This window comes from Lepidochelys kempii, chromosome 4 (genome assembly GCF_965140285.1).
Source record: "Lepidochelys kempii isolate rLepKem1 chromosome 4, rLepKem1.hap1, whole genome shotgun sequence".
Taxonomy (NCBI): Eukaryota; Metazoa; Chordata; order Testudines; family Cheloniidae; genus Lepidochelys; species Lepidochelys kempii.
This window is the reverse complement of record NC_136383.1, coordinates 58,976,423-58,991,425: the sequence shown is the minus strand read 5'-3', so window position 1 is coordinate 58,991,425 and position 15,003 is coordinate 58,976,423. Positions and strand designations below refer to the sequence as shown.

General features: G+C 39.0%; 1 protein-coding gene across 1 annotated transcript; it reads right to left on the bottom strand.

Moving 5' to 3' along the window:
* On the bottom strand, positions 1-4,448 carry LOC140910464 (toll-like receptor 2 type-2). Its single transcript, XM_073341407.1, has 2 exons — positions 4,031-4,448; positions 1-3,179 (listed from the first exon to the last, which is right to left on the bottom strand). Exon 2 carries the CDS (start codon positions 3,177-3,179, stop codon positions 786-788), a length of 2,394 nt encoding a protein of 797 aa, XP_073197508.1. The 5' UTR covers positions 4,031-4,448; the 3' UTR covers positions 1-785.
* Between the last annotated feature and the right edge of the window lie 10,555 nt (positions 4,449-15,003).

Here is a 15,003-nt window from a genome sequence, read left to right as displayed (position 1 = left end):
CTTCAGTGTTTTTATAGTGCCTACAACAACATAAATAACAAACACATAGAAATTATAAAGTACATAGACCATTAAAATGTACACATAGCAATCCCGTGACTTTTGAGATTGGACACATCTCAAAGTTTTCACACCAAGTATCTGACATATTTGTCAAGTTGCTTCATTCTTAAATTGCTGGCCCACAAACAATCCTGGTGTAAATCCACTGATTCCCCTGGAGTTACATATTTAGTCTATTCTCTTTGAAAGGTATTACCTGTGGGAAGATCTGGCTTCAGAGATCTTATTTTTATCTAACTGGGCAATTTCTACTTTTCCACTGCATTTTTGTTGAATGACTCTAAATAGTGTGATGGTATCTAAAACAAACAAGACTATGTAATCAATGGATCCTGTGGTATGTTTCAGCATGTTGGCTCTCTTTTTTACGAGAGAGAAAGAGAGAGAGCGCTCTAACTGCATTTGTTTTGGAATGGTTAAAAAGAGACTACAAAAGCATACCAGATTCAGTAGAATCTCTTCCCAAAAGCATTTTTACAGACAGGGTGCTTGGGTACTTATTAACAAAAAGGTCAGAAGACCAAATAATGTCTAAAACAGTTGGATGTTCTCAGTTGGTATCCTTCATTTAACAAAGCTATAATTAGTTTAGTGTGCAGTCCAGTCAAGCCTCCACAACGCTGACATAAAACTCAGCATAACAAAATATTTCTTAACAGGAAAAAGGCTTAGCAAATGTTCTGCTTGGAAACGTATAGTGTGGCTGAGTTAGTGGTTCAGCCTTAAAAGTCATCATAAGATTTTAATGCTATTTTCAAGTTATTCCAAAATATTTGCTGCTGATTTTCGTCAAAAGGCCATTCAAGGTAGGTCTTTGTGTTCATTATTTTCCTCAGTTTACAGAATCTTTTGGGAATTGTTTGCTCCTGAATGGGCTCCAAAAGGATCAAAATTGCTGAATCATTATTCTCATCAAAGAGACGGAAGTGCGAGAACTCCAGCTCATACTTGCACCACTCGCTCTGCACAAAGTGCTCTGACAGCACAAACAGAGTTTTATGACTTTTTTCAATGGAGTCAATGATGTTGTCAATGATCCACTTTCCAGGCACAAAGTCCCGTTTATGAAGGCACAGTTTAAATGGGGGGATAGCGTTCTCAAGTTCCTGTACCATTAAGTTTTCAACCCATTCTGAGTCTCTTTCACTGTAGGAAACAAAAGCATCATAGCAGAAGTCCTGATTGTATGCTCTCTTGGGTTTCCTTTTTGCTTGAAGCCAAACCCAGGTCATTTTCATGTACCAGATCACATGAAGTTTATAGCCCAGGATCACAATAAGCAGGATTACCAAGACCACAAGAATGCAAATTAAGGACACGGCCAAAGTTCTGTGACATTCAAACAGCGAAAGCCGAGCAGCTTTTACCTGCTGTCCTCTCACAGAAGATGGAGAGTCACAGATGTAGTTTTCTGGCCAGTTAGCCAAGACATTAGCTATTCCCTCCTGGTATTGAATGAAGGAGAGAAATTCACAAGAACAGATGAAATTATTGTCACCTGCATCCAGTGTCTCCATTTTCCTAAATGATCCAAATTCTTCCTTAGAAAAACTGGTTAATTTGTTTCTGCTGATTCTCAGGGCTACTATGTTAGGAATAAATGGAGCATCTGGTAAGGTCTTTAATTTGTTTTTTGCAATGTAGAGTTCTTTAAGATGTGGTAGCTTTAATCTAAAATCATTGAGGTTATTACTACTAACATCCAAAACTTCAAGAGTTTGAGGAATGCAGGTTGTTACTTTGGGTATTTGAGTGCCTGAGATATTTAAATATTTCAGGTTTTCTGGCCATTGACACGATTCTGGAATCTCACCAAAATTGTTTCGGCTAATATCTAGGTGAGTAAGGTGATTTAGATGAGATAGACTTCGTCCTGTCATTTCTAAATCACCCAATGAATTTTGACTTAAATTGAAAGTTTGCAGCAAGGGCCATGCACCCTCACAGGATGAATGTCCTAAATTTGGATCTGCAAGCAAATTTTCACTGAGATCAAGATAAAGGAGTGAGACAAAATGTCTTGAAATGCTGCAAGGCACCAAGAACACATTGGTATTTACAATTGTGGCTTTGGTAATGTTACCTAGAAGATTTTCCACACCACGAAGATCTGAAAACAAATAAAATTGTTCGATAGCTAATCTCTGTACTGTGATTACCTTAAAGGCGCTTTCTCTGTTTAATTTAATTTGCTCATGCCATTGGCCAGTCCCCTGTAGTACAGAATTGTCCACTTCCAGCTCCAAAAATTGTTTAGCATGCCTCAAGATGTTTACAACTCTGATAACACTTGCATCTGTAAACAAAACATTTTTAAACACAAGTTTCTCCATGACAGAACGACTCATTGGCTCCAGTAATGAAGATTCAGAAGCTGTATTGAAGGCTATATGTCTCAGTTCTACACATATTGCAGAATTTGTAAGATCCTCTAACATCCCTGATAACACCTGAACATCATTTATGTTCATGATGGTATGATTTATGCTGTTAACTGTTGTCAAACTCCCTGACTCGTATTGCTTGAGCCTTTGACCATCAATCTCAAGTTGCTCAAGAACTGTAATTCCATCAAAGTCTTGCTTCCGTATAGCAGAAAAGGAATGGTTATTCCCCAGGCGCAGATATCTCAATTTTTTGAGATTAGAAAACAAGGGATTCTCCCCCAATGTTGTATATAAATTACCCTGTATGTTCAGGTGCTGTAAGGAAAAAAGAGGTCTAAACCAAATGGGTGACAAGTGAGTCAACTTATTATCTGATAAATCCAAATGCTCCAATTTTCCAAGGAAAATAAATGATTCCTTATCTATTGTCCTAATTTGATTGGATTGCAGCAGCAGCACTCTCAGATTCACACCCAGCTTCAGATCAGTTTCTTTGACATGTTCTATGCTGTTGTAGGAGAGATTTAGCCCCGTGACATCAGTTGTTAGCCCTGAAGGAATGGTTCTTAAATTCATTGAAGAACAGTCACAGATATGAGTGCCGTCACATGAAGGACACGCCTGCGTCATGGCTTTTTCTTCAGAGCGATTTGCAGTTATGACCATGTAGAAGATCCATACTCGCCAGATCTGCTTAGTCATTGTGTTTGGTTTTCTTTGGTTCAACATCTTGAGAGAGAGAGAGAGAGAGAAATGAATATAAGGGAATTGAAATCCAGTGTAAGTTTAGTTCTGAAGGAATTCACATTCTGAATTTTTTCTTGTAGTGATTTCTGTTGGATTTTTTCTCCCATTCCCGCTGCTTTATTTTGGAAGTATGAGAAGTCTTTGAAGTGAATTTATACTATGAATTAAATATTCATAAAATTCAGAGGTGACAGACCTGGTCCAATTTTTTAACAGACATACCTCTGGATGTTCGAAAATTCTGGTTTAAGTCAGGGAGGGATTTTAATAGCCTTTAACTTTGTTAGAAGTTTTAACATGATCAAATGATGCTAATGGTATATTCCTAAAATTCTGAGACCTCCCCCACTTCATTAACTATAAGGTGCAATTACAAAAAGAAAAAGTGCTTATATGTATATCATAACACTATATATATCCTTGTCTCCCCAATGTCCTCCTCTATTTTTGTACAAGGGACCATGGGACCATGATGTTGCTCAGAATGTCTAGTATAACAGTATAAGCAAAAAAGGAAAGGATGAGACACATCTGTAAATTCTGCAAAAGGCAATTTAGTTTATTTTTTGAAGTTAGAGTCTGATATCCAAACAAGTCCTTTCTGCATTCTACATGTACACAATATAGGTACAAGTAATACATTGCAATGCTATACATTACATTCCCCCTGCCAGAACAGCAGTTTAATTCACACAGGATCTGATCCTGCTGCCACTGAAGTCATTTACCCTTGACTTCAATGGGAGTAAGAACAGGCCCACAGTTATTAAAGTTCACAAAAATATCTTATAGGAATCCTAGGTAGCCAGACATGAAGTACTTATCTTTCTTACTGAGGCTTACAGCTCTGGTGCCAGTGTTTTGTGTTGGTCTCATGCATTAGGATCCATGGTGTCTTCTCATCTGCAACATATCAACAGAAGCTGGAAATCTTTTGGCTGATAAACAATGGAAGGACGCAGGTCTGATGCTATGCCAGCTCTCAGGCTGGCAAACACTTTGATCTGTCCTGCTTAGTCAAAGCTTCACACTAACAATTTCCAAATGTTCCTTAACTCTTGCACTCACTCTACAAATTCACTGATTTTGGAATGAGTAGGATTGTTCAATATTCCCACTGTACAGCTAGCTACTCTGCACTATACCATCCTTCGTAGTCAAACCTCTGCCATATTTATTTTTGTGCTAGAAAACGGATACACAAGTTACTGTTTATTCTTGAAGTATCTTCTCTGTATGCTGCAATTCAGCAGTAGGTCTCTTTTCTTTTGCTCGGTCAGCTCTCATTGGTGCAACCACTGACGCAATGCTTTTGTGCAAATTTTTCTTTCACAATCAGTGACTGCAGCACTAACAGGAATAGTAGTTTCAGTACTTTTCTATTCCCAGTCCTTCCATTTAAATCTATGCCCTATTATTTTTGGATTAGGAGTTGGGTAATTTTTGTCTTAGTTTACTCTTTTGAGAATGGAGCATCTCAGCTCATATAAAGAATTTTTTATATAGGTCCCCCTGAGTTGAAAGTCTTCTGTTCTATAAACCACTGTTTATATATAGACTATGTTTCTGGGTCAAGTTGTTTAGTCTGGAAAAAAAAAAAGAGAAATGTTATTTAGAGTGTTTTCATTTCCCAAGACACTGTATTCAAAGACATTGTCTGAAGTGGACTTTTATTACCTACGAAGATTAAGTTAATAGGCAACAGTTCTGAAAACTGGATCAAGATCCTGTATCCAAGACAGAGAATTTTAATGAAAAGGAATTTCCAGTTCTCACTGAAAAGGTGCATCTAAGTAAAAGTCAACATGGAATTTGTACTAGGAAAAAGGAAATTGTAAATTTTGCATTCATGCCACTTCTGAAGGAGAGGATGGACTAAAAGTGTTTGTTCCTCACCACATTTCCTGATCAAAAAGATGTTACACAGCTGCATAAATGAAAAAGGTAGAAGTGTTTTTTTTTTACCAGACCTGAAAGAGGAATCTTTTGGATCCTAAGCACCAAACTTTTAAAATATGCTTTGCATTTTTCTGTATGCATCTTTGCATGTACACTTTTCCAGGTCAACCACCTATGAGTATATGTGATAAAATTTACATATATGGAAAAAAATGAGGTTCATACACTAAAATTCTTATCTCCATGTGCATGTGGCAGAATGTGTGTGCAAATTTTTGTGCTCCCAAGGTTGCGCAAACAGAAGAAGCCTGGCTGCAGTTTGATCGTAATATGTTGAAATTAATAATTTATATCAACATGGCAGCTAGACATTTTCCAAAAATGATTTAAATGTATTATACCTTAAATTCCCAGCTGATCACATTTTGTTCATACTTGAAACTGATTATACAGGGGAAAGAGGGAAGCTCTTTTTTCATGAAGTTCTGTCATATGCATACAGCAACAAGCTAGAAAAAAAAAGAGATTTTCCCCTCTAATTCCTTTCCATTGTAGCAATGTTGGATAAAATATTTTTAGACAGACAATGAAAAACAACACAGGATTACTAGGTTTATTTATTTATACCCTTTAATAGCTTTTTTGGAATCAAGAGGAAAACTGCTTTGCAAAGCTAGAATTAAGTTTGTAAAGCACTTTGAAAATGAAAAAGTATGAGATAAGCATTGTATTTACTATTTAATTCTTTTGCTATTGTTTTGTTTTTTCAGATTATCCACCGCTCTTTTGATAATTACATTTGTGTATCATCTGGAACTGGCGTGATCTGTATCGGGGCATTTAATGAAATATTGACTCTCTCCTGACATCCAGGACCAGCCCACTATCTAAGAACACACCTTTGTTACACATAGCAGTCATATTCCCTCAATCAGGAGGGCCAAAATAAGTTACATCAACGCTTCTGACTGCTTCTCCAACCCACCAACATTGTCTCAATCTTGTCTGGATTAAGTTGCAGCCAACTAGCCTTCATCCAAACCACACATTCGTATAGACAACAGATTATTGATTCCATTGTTCTGGCTGAGTCAGAGGTGATGGAGATATACATCAGGATGTCATCAACATACTGAATGCCTCACAGCCCATGTTTCCTCATCAATACACTCTTCAGCCTCATATGCAAGTTGAACAGAAAGGTTGCTAGGATAGACACTATGGGATCATGCAAGACAGTACCCTTGGGGTATAAGAACAATTGTCCACAATTGTCTTTTGGGTTCTCTCTAAAAGATCAGAATGGAGTCATGCAAGAACAGCTCCATTCACCCTTACTAAGGTCCACAAGTGAGTCAATTCAATTCAAGAAACTGCTGACAGACATAGAGAATCAACACAAACACTTTATTTGCATCCATCAGTAGGTAGAAATCATAAGCTAACACAAGTAGCATAGTTTCTATTTCATTCCTATAGCCCAGTGGTTCCCAAACTTGTTCCGCCGCTTGTGCAGAGAAAGTCCCTGGAGGGCCGAGCCGGTTTGTTTACCTGCCGCGTCCGCAGGTTCGGCCGATCGCAGCTCCCAATGGCTGCATTTCACTGCTCCAGGCCATTGGGGGCTGGGGGAAGCAGTGTGGGCTGAGGGATGTACTGGCTGCCACTTTCCACATCCCCCATTGGCCTGGAGCGGCAAACTGCAGCCACTGGGAGCTGCGATCGGCCAAACCTGCGCACGCAGCAGGTAAACAAACCAGCCCGGCCTGCCAGGGACTTTCCCTGCACAAGCGGCGGAACAAGTTTGGGAACCACTGCTATAGCCCAATCAACAGAGGTCAAGAAAATCTTGGGGATTCAGACAAAAGCCACAATTGCCCTGCCACAATCTCCTTGGTAACTTTTCCTAAAGACAGAGATTGAGTCCTGGTCAATGGGTTAGACAGATTGTTAATATCTAGAGTTGGTTTCTTGGGGACTGGTTCAAATGCCATCCTTTGGAACCATCTAGCTTTAATAAAGAATCATACTCAGTCTGAATGTGTATTTTTGAAAAGGAACAAAATACTTACTCTAATTTCTAGCTAGGAGAAGCTGATGTTTAGTACTTATCAAAACAGATATGCCAATATGTCCTGTAAGTGTATGTGCCCTTTAGTGTAAAGCAATGCTCTTTCTTCCTCTTTTGTAAAGCTTAAAAAAAGAAGAAGGGGGGGGGGTACATTATATTTCTTCTTTCCAGCATAAGAGCACAAAAGTAAATCCAGCCTCTGCTTGTGAAACCCTAGCTTTTCCAAGCATTACGTCAAGCTACAAATTATTGCACACATGGCAATGTTTTTAGCAGGAAGTGAGCAGAAATACAGAAATGCAAGATAGCAAGATGTGTGGCGATATTTGTGGGTTTTGGTTGTATTCCATGTCTCACGCCTGGGTGCCCAACTTTCTTTCTTCTTGCTCACTGTGGGCCCTGGCCTACCCCCATGTGCAGACTGAGTAGCATTTATTCTTAAATTGGCTCACTGCAGCCATAGGCACTAATCATGTAAGTGCTGCACAGCATGAGCAATATCACCAACTCTCATCATTCTATCATGAGACTTGTGATATTGAGTATTTTTCTTAAAGCCCCAGCTCCTGGAATCATTTGAATATATGAGAATCTCAGCTTTTTTTTTTTTTTTTAGAGTAAGTTTCTAGGCCTCATCATTGTGTAGTAAAACATTACCCCTAAAGGTTCAATACACAGAAGGCAAATTAAAAGTATCCAATATTTGTTTGTCTTAAAAATAATGAGATTTTAAAATCTCTCTCATGACTTTTTGGAGACAGAATACTGAAGTAAATGGACCACTGGGCTCTGATCCGGTATGGCTATATCTATGTTTCTATGCAGGACAAAATTCCAGGGAAACAGACATCAAGATTTTAAAAAAATTAAATCAATACTGTTCGTCTATATAGCCCTAAATTGGTTTGCCCACCATAGTTAATGATGCTGCTCCATCAGTTAGGTCTCTCCTGTCTCTGCATTCTGCTGCTGCCCTTTACTCTTTTAGGCCAGATCTACACTAAAAAATTGGGCTGATCCAGCTACATTGCTCAGGGTGTGAAAAAACGGCATCCCTGAGAGATGTAGTTAAGCTGACCTAACCCCTGGTGTAGACAGTGTTAGAATCCTTCTGTCGACCTAGCTACTGCCTCTCAGGCAGACGGACTGACTACAGAGACAGGAGAACCCCTCCCATTGCTATAGTGAATGTCTATAGTGAAATGCTACAGCTGCAGCTGTGCCACGGTAGCAGTTTAAGTGTAGATGTAGCCTCAGGTTTATTTCCTCTCTCTCCTTCCCTCCTTTATCCTAGCCTTTCAAACACTATTTGTCACTAGCCAAACAGCATGGAATACCATGGAGGAGTCCCATTATCCTTCTCTGAACTCATTCTGAGCGGTGTGTTCATGCTAAAAGTGACACTGTACTGCTTCTGTCTTTCAGATCTCCAGCAATAACATATTCTGTTCTGGTTTCCAGGACCTTATGGAATTTTCTCTCTTCTGGAGAAATTGTCACTGATACAATACTGAGGTGCCTTGATATAAGGCATTCCAACTATATTGTTATGTGGTAATTACACCATCTGGCTGCAGTAGGGTTGCCAACTCTCCAGGATTGTCCTGGAGTCTCCAGGAATTAAAGATTAATCTTAATTAAAGATTATGTCATGTGAGGAAACCGCCAGGAATATGTCCAGCCAAAATTAGCAACCCTGGCTGCAGGGCCAGAGAAAAGCAATCTGGAACTCTAGGCACACCACTGAACACTTAGGCTCTGCCCTGGCTTGTCCCTCCCACCCCCAAATGCAGTGACAGGGACCACTCGAGCCCCCTGCTGGACTATGAGTTTTCTTGGCTGGACACCAGCCTCCACCTACCTGAACAGTGAACTTTGGGGAGGGGGTGGGGGACGGGACGTGGTACAAGAAGTTTCCACTGCCACCATCCTAGCAGAAAGAAAAGGAGTACTTGTGGCACCTTAGAGACTAACAAATTTATTTGAGCGTAAGCTTTCATGAGCTACAGCTCAGATCCGATGAAGTGAGCTGTAGCTCATGAAAGCTTATGCTCAAAAAAATTTGTTAGTCTCTAAGGTGCCACAAGTCCTCATTTTCTTTTTGCGAATACAGACTAACACGGCTGCTACTCTGAAACCCATCCTAGCAGAGAGTCCTATGAGGTGGGAGCTGCCAACACCACCAGACCTGACCCAGAATGGGATGGCAGCAATGAGGGCAGTCCTTTTGCGTCTTTCTCTATCCCCTCTTTCCCTCGGTCTACCCCTTCATCATTCCCTCTCCTTCATTCCTCCTCCTTCCTGCTACACTCTGCATTCATTATTGCTTCCATTTCCCCACTCACTCTGGAGTGAGAGAGACTGAAAGGGTCAGAGGTGAGAGTACGTGGTGGAGAGAAGGGAAGACAGACCAGAGTGATCAGAGAAGGCCCTTCATCCCAAATGAGAGGTAGGAATACCTGGGGTTTCCCTCCATCCCCTGGTGAGCGTGGAGCAGCAGCAGGAGATACCTGCTGACAGTCATAGAGAATCAACACAAACACTTTATTTTCATCCATCAGTAGGTAGAAATCATAAGCTAACACAAGCAGCATAGTTTCTATTTCATTCCTATAGCCCAGTGGTTCCCAAACTTGTTCCGCCGCTTGTGCAGGGAAAGTCCCTGGAGGGCCGGGCCGGTTTGTTTACCTGCCGCGTCCGCAGGTTCAGCCGATCGCAGCTCCCAGTGGCCGCAGTTCGCTGCTCCAGGCCAATGGGAGCTGCTAGAAGCAGTGCGGGCCGAGGGACGTAATAACAAATTTATTTATTACGAGGGACTTAATAACAAATTTATTTGAGCATAAGCTTTCGTGAGCTACAGCTCACCTCATCTGGCCCACCTTATCACTACAAAAGGTTTCCCTCCCACCTCTCACCCTCCCTCCCCCGCTCTCCTGCTGGTAATATCTCACCTTAAGTGATCACTCTCGTTACAGTGTGTATGGTAACACCCATTGTTTCATGTTCTCTATGTATATAAATCTCCCCACTGTATTTTCCACTGAATGCATCCGATGAAGTGAGCTGTAGCTCACAAAAGCTTATGCGCAAATAAATTTGTTAGTCTCTAAGGTGCCACAAGTACTCCTTTTCTTTTTAATAAAATAATGTTTTTGTTTCAGTGAGTTAATATGTGGTAATCTGGAATGATTACTTTATGAAGGCTTAAGAGTACATTTAAGATATAAAATCATCTTAGAAATACTGATTAAGAAAATGTAAAACAGAGAAGAGCTGCATCATGTATTCCGTAATATTTAATGTTGTATTCAGCAAGACAACTGACTCGCCCTTACTATAAAGTTTTTGCAAATAAATTTCTGAAAAACTTCAGGGCATATAAAAAAAACCTGTGATTAACATTTTTTAGTCCCAAGTTTAGTGCTTTTAATTAGGTACCTTCTGTATGTCCATTCTGCGTGAGGGAGAGGGTACAGGGGTCTATGCAGGGAACTGTAACTCTCCACCACCACGAGGCAGGCTGGACATCTCGCTATCCTTTGCTGCCTCATCCCTCCCCCCACCCCCGGGGCTGCAAGCCCAGGTTGCCATCGGGCATAGGGGCACCAGTTTAATAATACTGTGTAGGGCCCCATAAATCCTAAGGTCGGTCTGATTACTACATCTCTGTCATCCTTCTGGAATCATAGAATGAACTCATTTGTGAACATATGTTACCTGCTTTAACCTGTAAATAATTATCTCATTTCTTAAATAGTTTACTATAGGATTGGCTACCAGCATTGTCTTTGGTGTGAAATCTAAGGTACAAATTAGTCTCAAGTAAGTGACTGGGAACAACCTGAATATTTTATGATTTTTTATGTAAGTGACCATTTATCACTAATTCCAGTTTGCCTGGGTGGCAGAACAAACTGGAGAGCCCAAGAAGACTGTCTGTGACTCCTAGGTAAGACTGTTACAGTGAGCCAAGTGTTCACATTTGTTAGTGGGTTGGTGAAATCTAATTATAGAACATACCAGCAGTTTGGGGTGTCTGCCCTACTTTTGACAGTCTGCCATAACTCAGTCATGACCCACTCCAGACAGTGTAACAACCCTTTTCAAGGGTTTATTTTTTCTCTAAGTAGAAACAAGAATAAATCAATCAATAAATAAAGAATAAATCTCTTAATTAATAAAAATATTTTTAATGCCTGTTTAAAAAATAAAAAATCTTTGGCCAACTTTCCTCATAGTATTCAGGTCCTCTTTCACTTCAAATCTCCTAGTCATTTTTGTTAAGTACAATATGCAAATCATTTGATCAGTCCTACTAAATTTCTCCTCCAGCCCTGTTTCTTTTTCTTCCTCTTTTTTGACCTTTCTTCACTTTATCAATATCTTCCTTGTAATGAGGTGTTTGGGTCTGGACACAATATGCCCAATGTAAGTGCATGCAACCATATAGCGATGGACAACGGTGTCCTTGTTCTGTAATGCAGTGCCTCTGCATGTGTCTTTACTACTATGTCTGCAAAAAACTAACTCAGAAGATCAACCCCCCGCTGAAAAGTACTTTCTGCTGCAGTTAAACACATACAGCTAGGTGTGCTTCAGGCTATGGTATATGGTAACAAAATAAAGTTACTAAGACAAGGAATATTTCAGCAACAGTGCAGACATGCTCAAAATGATCTGGAAATTTTTGTACCAAGTACAGTAAATCTAAATGTTCAAAATACTTCCTTGCAGCTCTCTATTTAATTTGCACTATTTGCTTGTGGTGAATTATTTTTGCTCCTGGAAGCTTTCATGTTTCCAAGTTTTATTTCATTCTGTTCTTTTTTGTTAGGTTATTTGGGGTGGGGGTGGGGAAAGGGGAAATAGGAGAGTTCCTGAGTGGGAAGTGAAAGGGAGACTAGTCAATTTTACTTCCAGAAACTCCACTATGATTTAAATGGAAAAATTGAGACAAATAACCCTGTATTTAAAGGAATAATTCTCATTTGCATATTCCTACTGACTATGTCCTGGTTTAAACTATTTCTCTGTCCTTGGTGTGCAAGCCACCTCTCAGTTTAAAATAATCTGCAAAATGTCTTTGAAATGTTGTTTTCATCCTTTTGCAAATCATTAATGAAGATGTTATATAAAATGGGACCAATCCTGGGTTTGGAGGAGGAGCGGAGTTTGTTGGTCTCCCTGTATTTAAGGAATCTAAACTTTCATTAAAAATTTTTAAAAAGTAAGGCTCTCAAGCAATTTAAAAAATGAATCACAATTAATCACACTGTTAAACAATAATAGAATATTTATTTAAAGATTTGTTGTTGTTTTCTACATTTTCAAATATATTGATTTCAATTACAAACACAGAATACAAAGTGTACAGTGCTCAATTTATATTTATTTTTGATTACAAGTATTTGCACTGTAAAAAAACAAAATAGTATTTTTCAATTCACCTAATACAAATACTGTAGTGCAATCTCTTTATTGTGAAAGTTGATCAAATGTAGAATTATGTACAAAAAACTGCATTCAAAAATAAAACAATGTAAAATTTTAGAGTCTACAAGTCCACTCAGTCCTATTTCTTGTTCAGCAAATTGCTCAGACAAACAAGTTTTCTTACATTTGCAGGAGATAATGCTGCCCGCTTCTTGTTTACAATGTCACTTGAAAGCGAGAACAGGCATTCTCATGGCACTGTTGTAGCTGGCGTTGCCAGATGTGCTAAAGATTCATAAGACCCTTCATGCTTCAACCACCATTCCAGGGGACATGCGTCCATGCTGATGATGGGTTCTGCTCAATAACAATCCAAAGCAGTGTGGCCCAATGCATGTTCATTTTCATTATCTAAGTCAGATGCCACCAGCAGAAGGTTGATTTTCTTTTCTGGTGTTCAGGTTCTGTCATGTCCGCATTGGAGTGTTTCTCTTTTAAGACTTCTGAAAGCATGCGCCACACCTCATCCCTCTCAGATTTTGGAAGGCACTTGAGATTCTTAAACCTTGGGTCGAGTGCTGTAGCTATCTTTAGAAATCTCACATTGGTACCTTCTTTGCGTTTTGTCAAATCTGTAGTGAAAGTGTTCTTAAAATGAACAACATGTGCTGGGTAATCATCTGCTATAACATTAAATATATGGCAGAATGTGGGTAAAACAGAGCAGATGACATACAATTCTCCCCCAAAGAGTTCAGTCGCAAATTTAATTAACATTTTTTTTAACGAGCGTCCTCTGGAATAGTGGCTGAAGCATGAAGGGGCATACGAATGTTTAGCATATCTAGCATGTAAATCAGACATGCCAAACCCTCTAAAAAAAAAGGCAGAAATTAGGCTTGTTTTTGGCTTAATTGGCTTGTGAGTTGCTTGTTGGCTAGTTTTTGGCTTGTAGCTTGCTGTAGCTTTGTTGCTTTTTTTTTTTTTTGTTCAGCTTCTGGCAAGCAGTGGCAAGGGACAAGCAGGTACAAAGGGAAGAGAGAGTCAGGGGTGCACAGTGATCCCAGACTGCATTCCCGGGGGGATCTAGTCAAAGAGAGTGCTAGGGATTTTAGGGGTTGTCTTGTTTTGGCCTTGTTTTGAAATGGGATTAGCTTGATTTTTGTCTTATTGTGAAAGTCAGGGTGCTTATTTACTGCGTGAAAGTTGGCAACTGTGTCATAAATACCTTGCAATGATGGCTACAAAAGTAGCTTGTTCTCACATGTAAAATGCTTGTTCTCAATTTCTGGTGACATAAAGAAGAGGAGGGCAGCATTATCTCCTGTAAATGTAAACAAACTTGTTTGTCTTAGTGTTTGACTGAACAAGAAGTAGGACTGAGTGGAATTTTAGGCTCTGAAGTTTTACATTGTTTTGTTTGAGAGTGCAGTTATGTAACAAAAAAAATCTACATATGTAAACTGCATTTTCACAACAAAGAGATTGCACTTCAGTACTTGTATGAGGTGAACTGAAAAATAGTGTTTCCTTTGTTTATCATTTTTGCAGTACAAATATTTGTAATAAAAATAGACTTTGATTTCAATTACAACACACAATACAATATATATGAAAATGTAGAAAAACATCCAAAATATTTAATAAATTTCAATTGGTATTCTATTGTTTAACAGTGCAATTAAAACTGCGATTAATCGTGATTAAATTTTTTAATCACAATTAATATTTTTGTTAATCGTGTGAGTTAACTGTGATTAATTGACAACCCTACAAAAAAGTTTTAATTCTAGCCTTTATGGTTGCAATGATAACTTTCCAAATGGAACTGATGCGGATACAATCGTGTATCTTGCATGGCAGATAGGAACAGATTTAATCTATTTTAACTGGCTGCCCAGGTAAAACATAACAAAAAGCTGAAACCAGGAAATGCTAAAAAAAAACAAGCTCATGCATGCAATGAATTTCTCTCTCTCTTTCTCTCACTGAGAATCATTGGTTAGACTAGATCTGACAATCTTCACACAAGTGAAAAGGCCATGGAGAACTATAATTGATTAAGCACATCGTTAGCAAGGAAATCAGCCACAGATCCATTAATCAGGGAGTTGTTTTGTAATTTACAGCTGTATCATCTTTCCACTATCCGATTTCTACATTTAGTAACATCTCAGATTGTGCAACCACCAGTCACCCTGCCACGCCCTAAAGCTCAAATATTTGCCCCACAAGACGACGAGAATCTTGTGGTTTATACTTTGTTTTTTTAACATTATATCTGCATTTCATGTTTCAGAATGTAGTTAAAGGAATTTCTCTGCAATTTTGATTTTTATTGTTCACTGAAAAAAGTGTCAGGACAGAGAAGACTCTTTATGCACAAATGTTTGAATGTAGTGATGC

Bases quoted from the DNA above. Each gene is read 5' to 3' on its own strand.
- LOC140910464 (XM_073341407.1), bottom strand. From the start codon at position 3,179: ATGTTGAACCAAAGAAAACCAAACACAATGACTAAGCAGATCTGGCGA.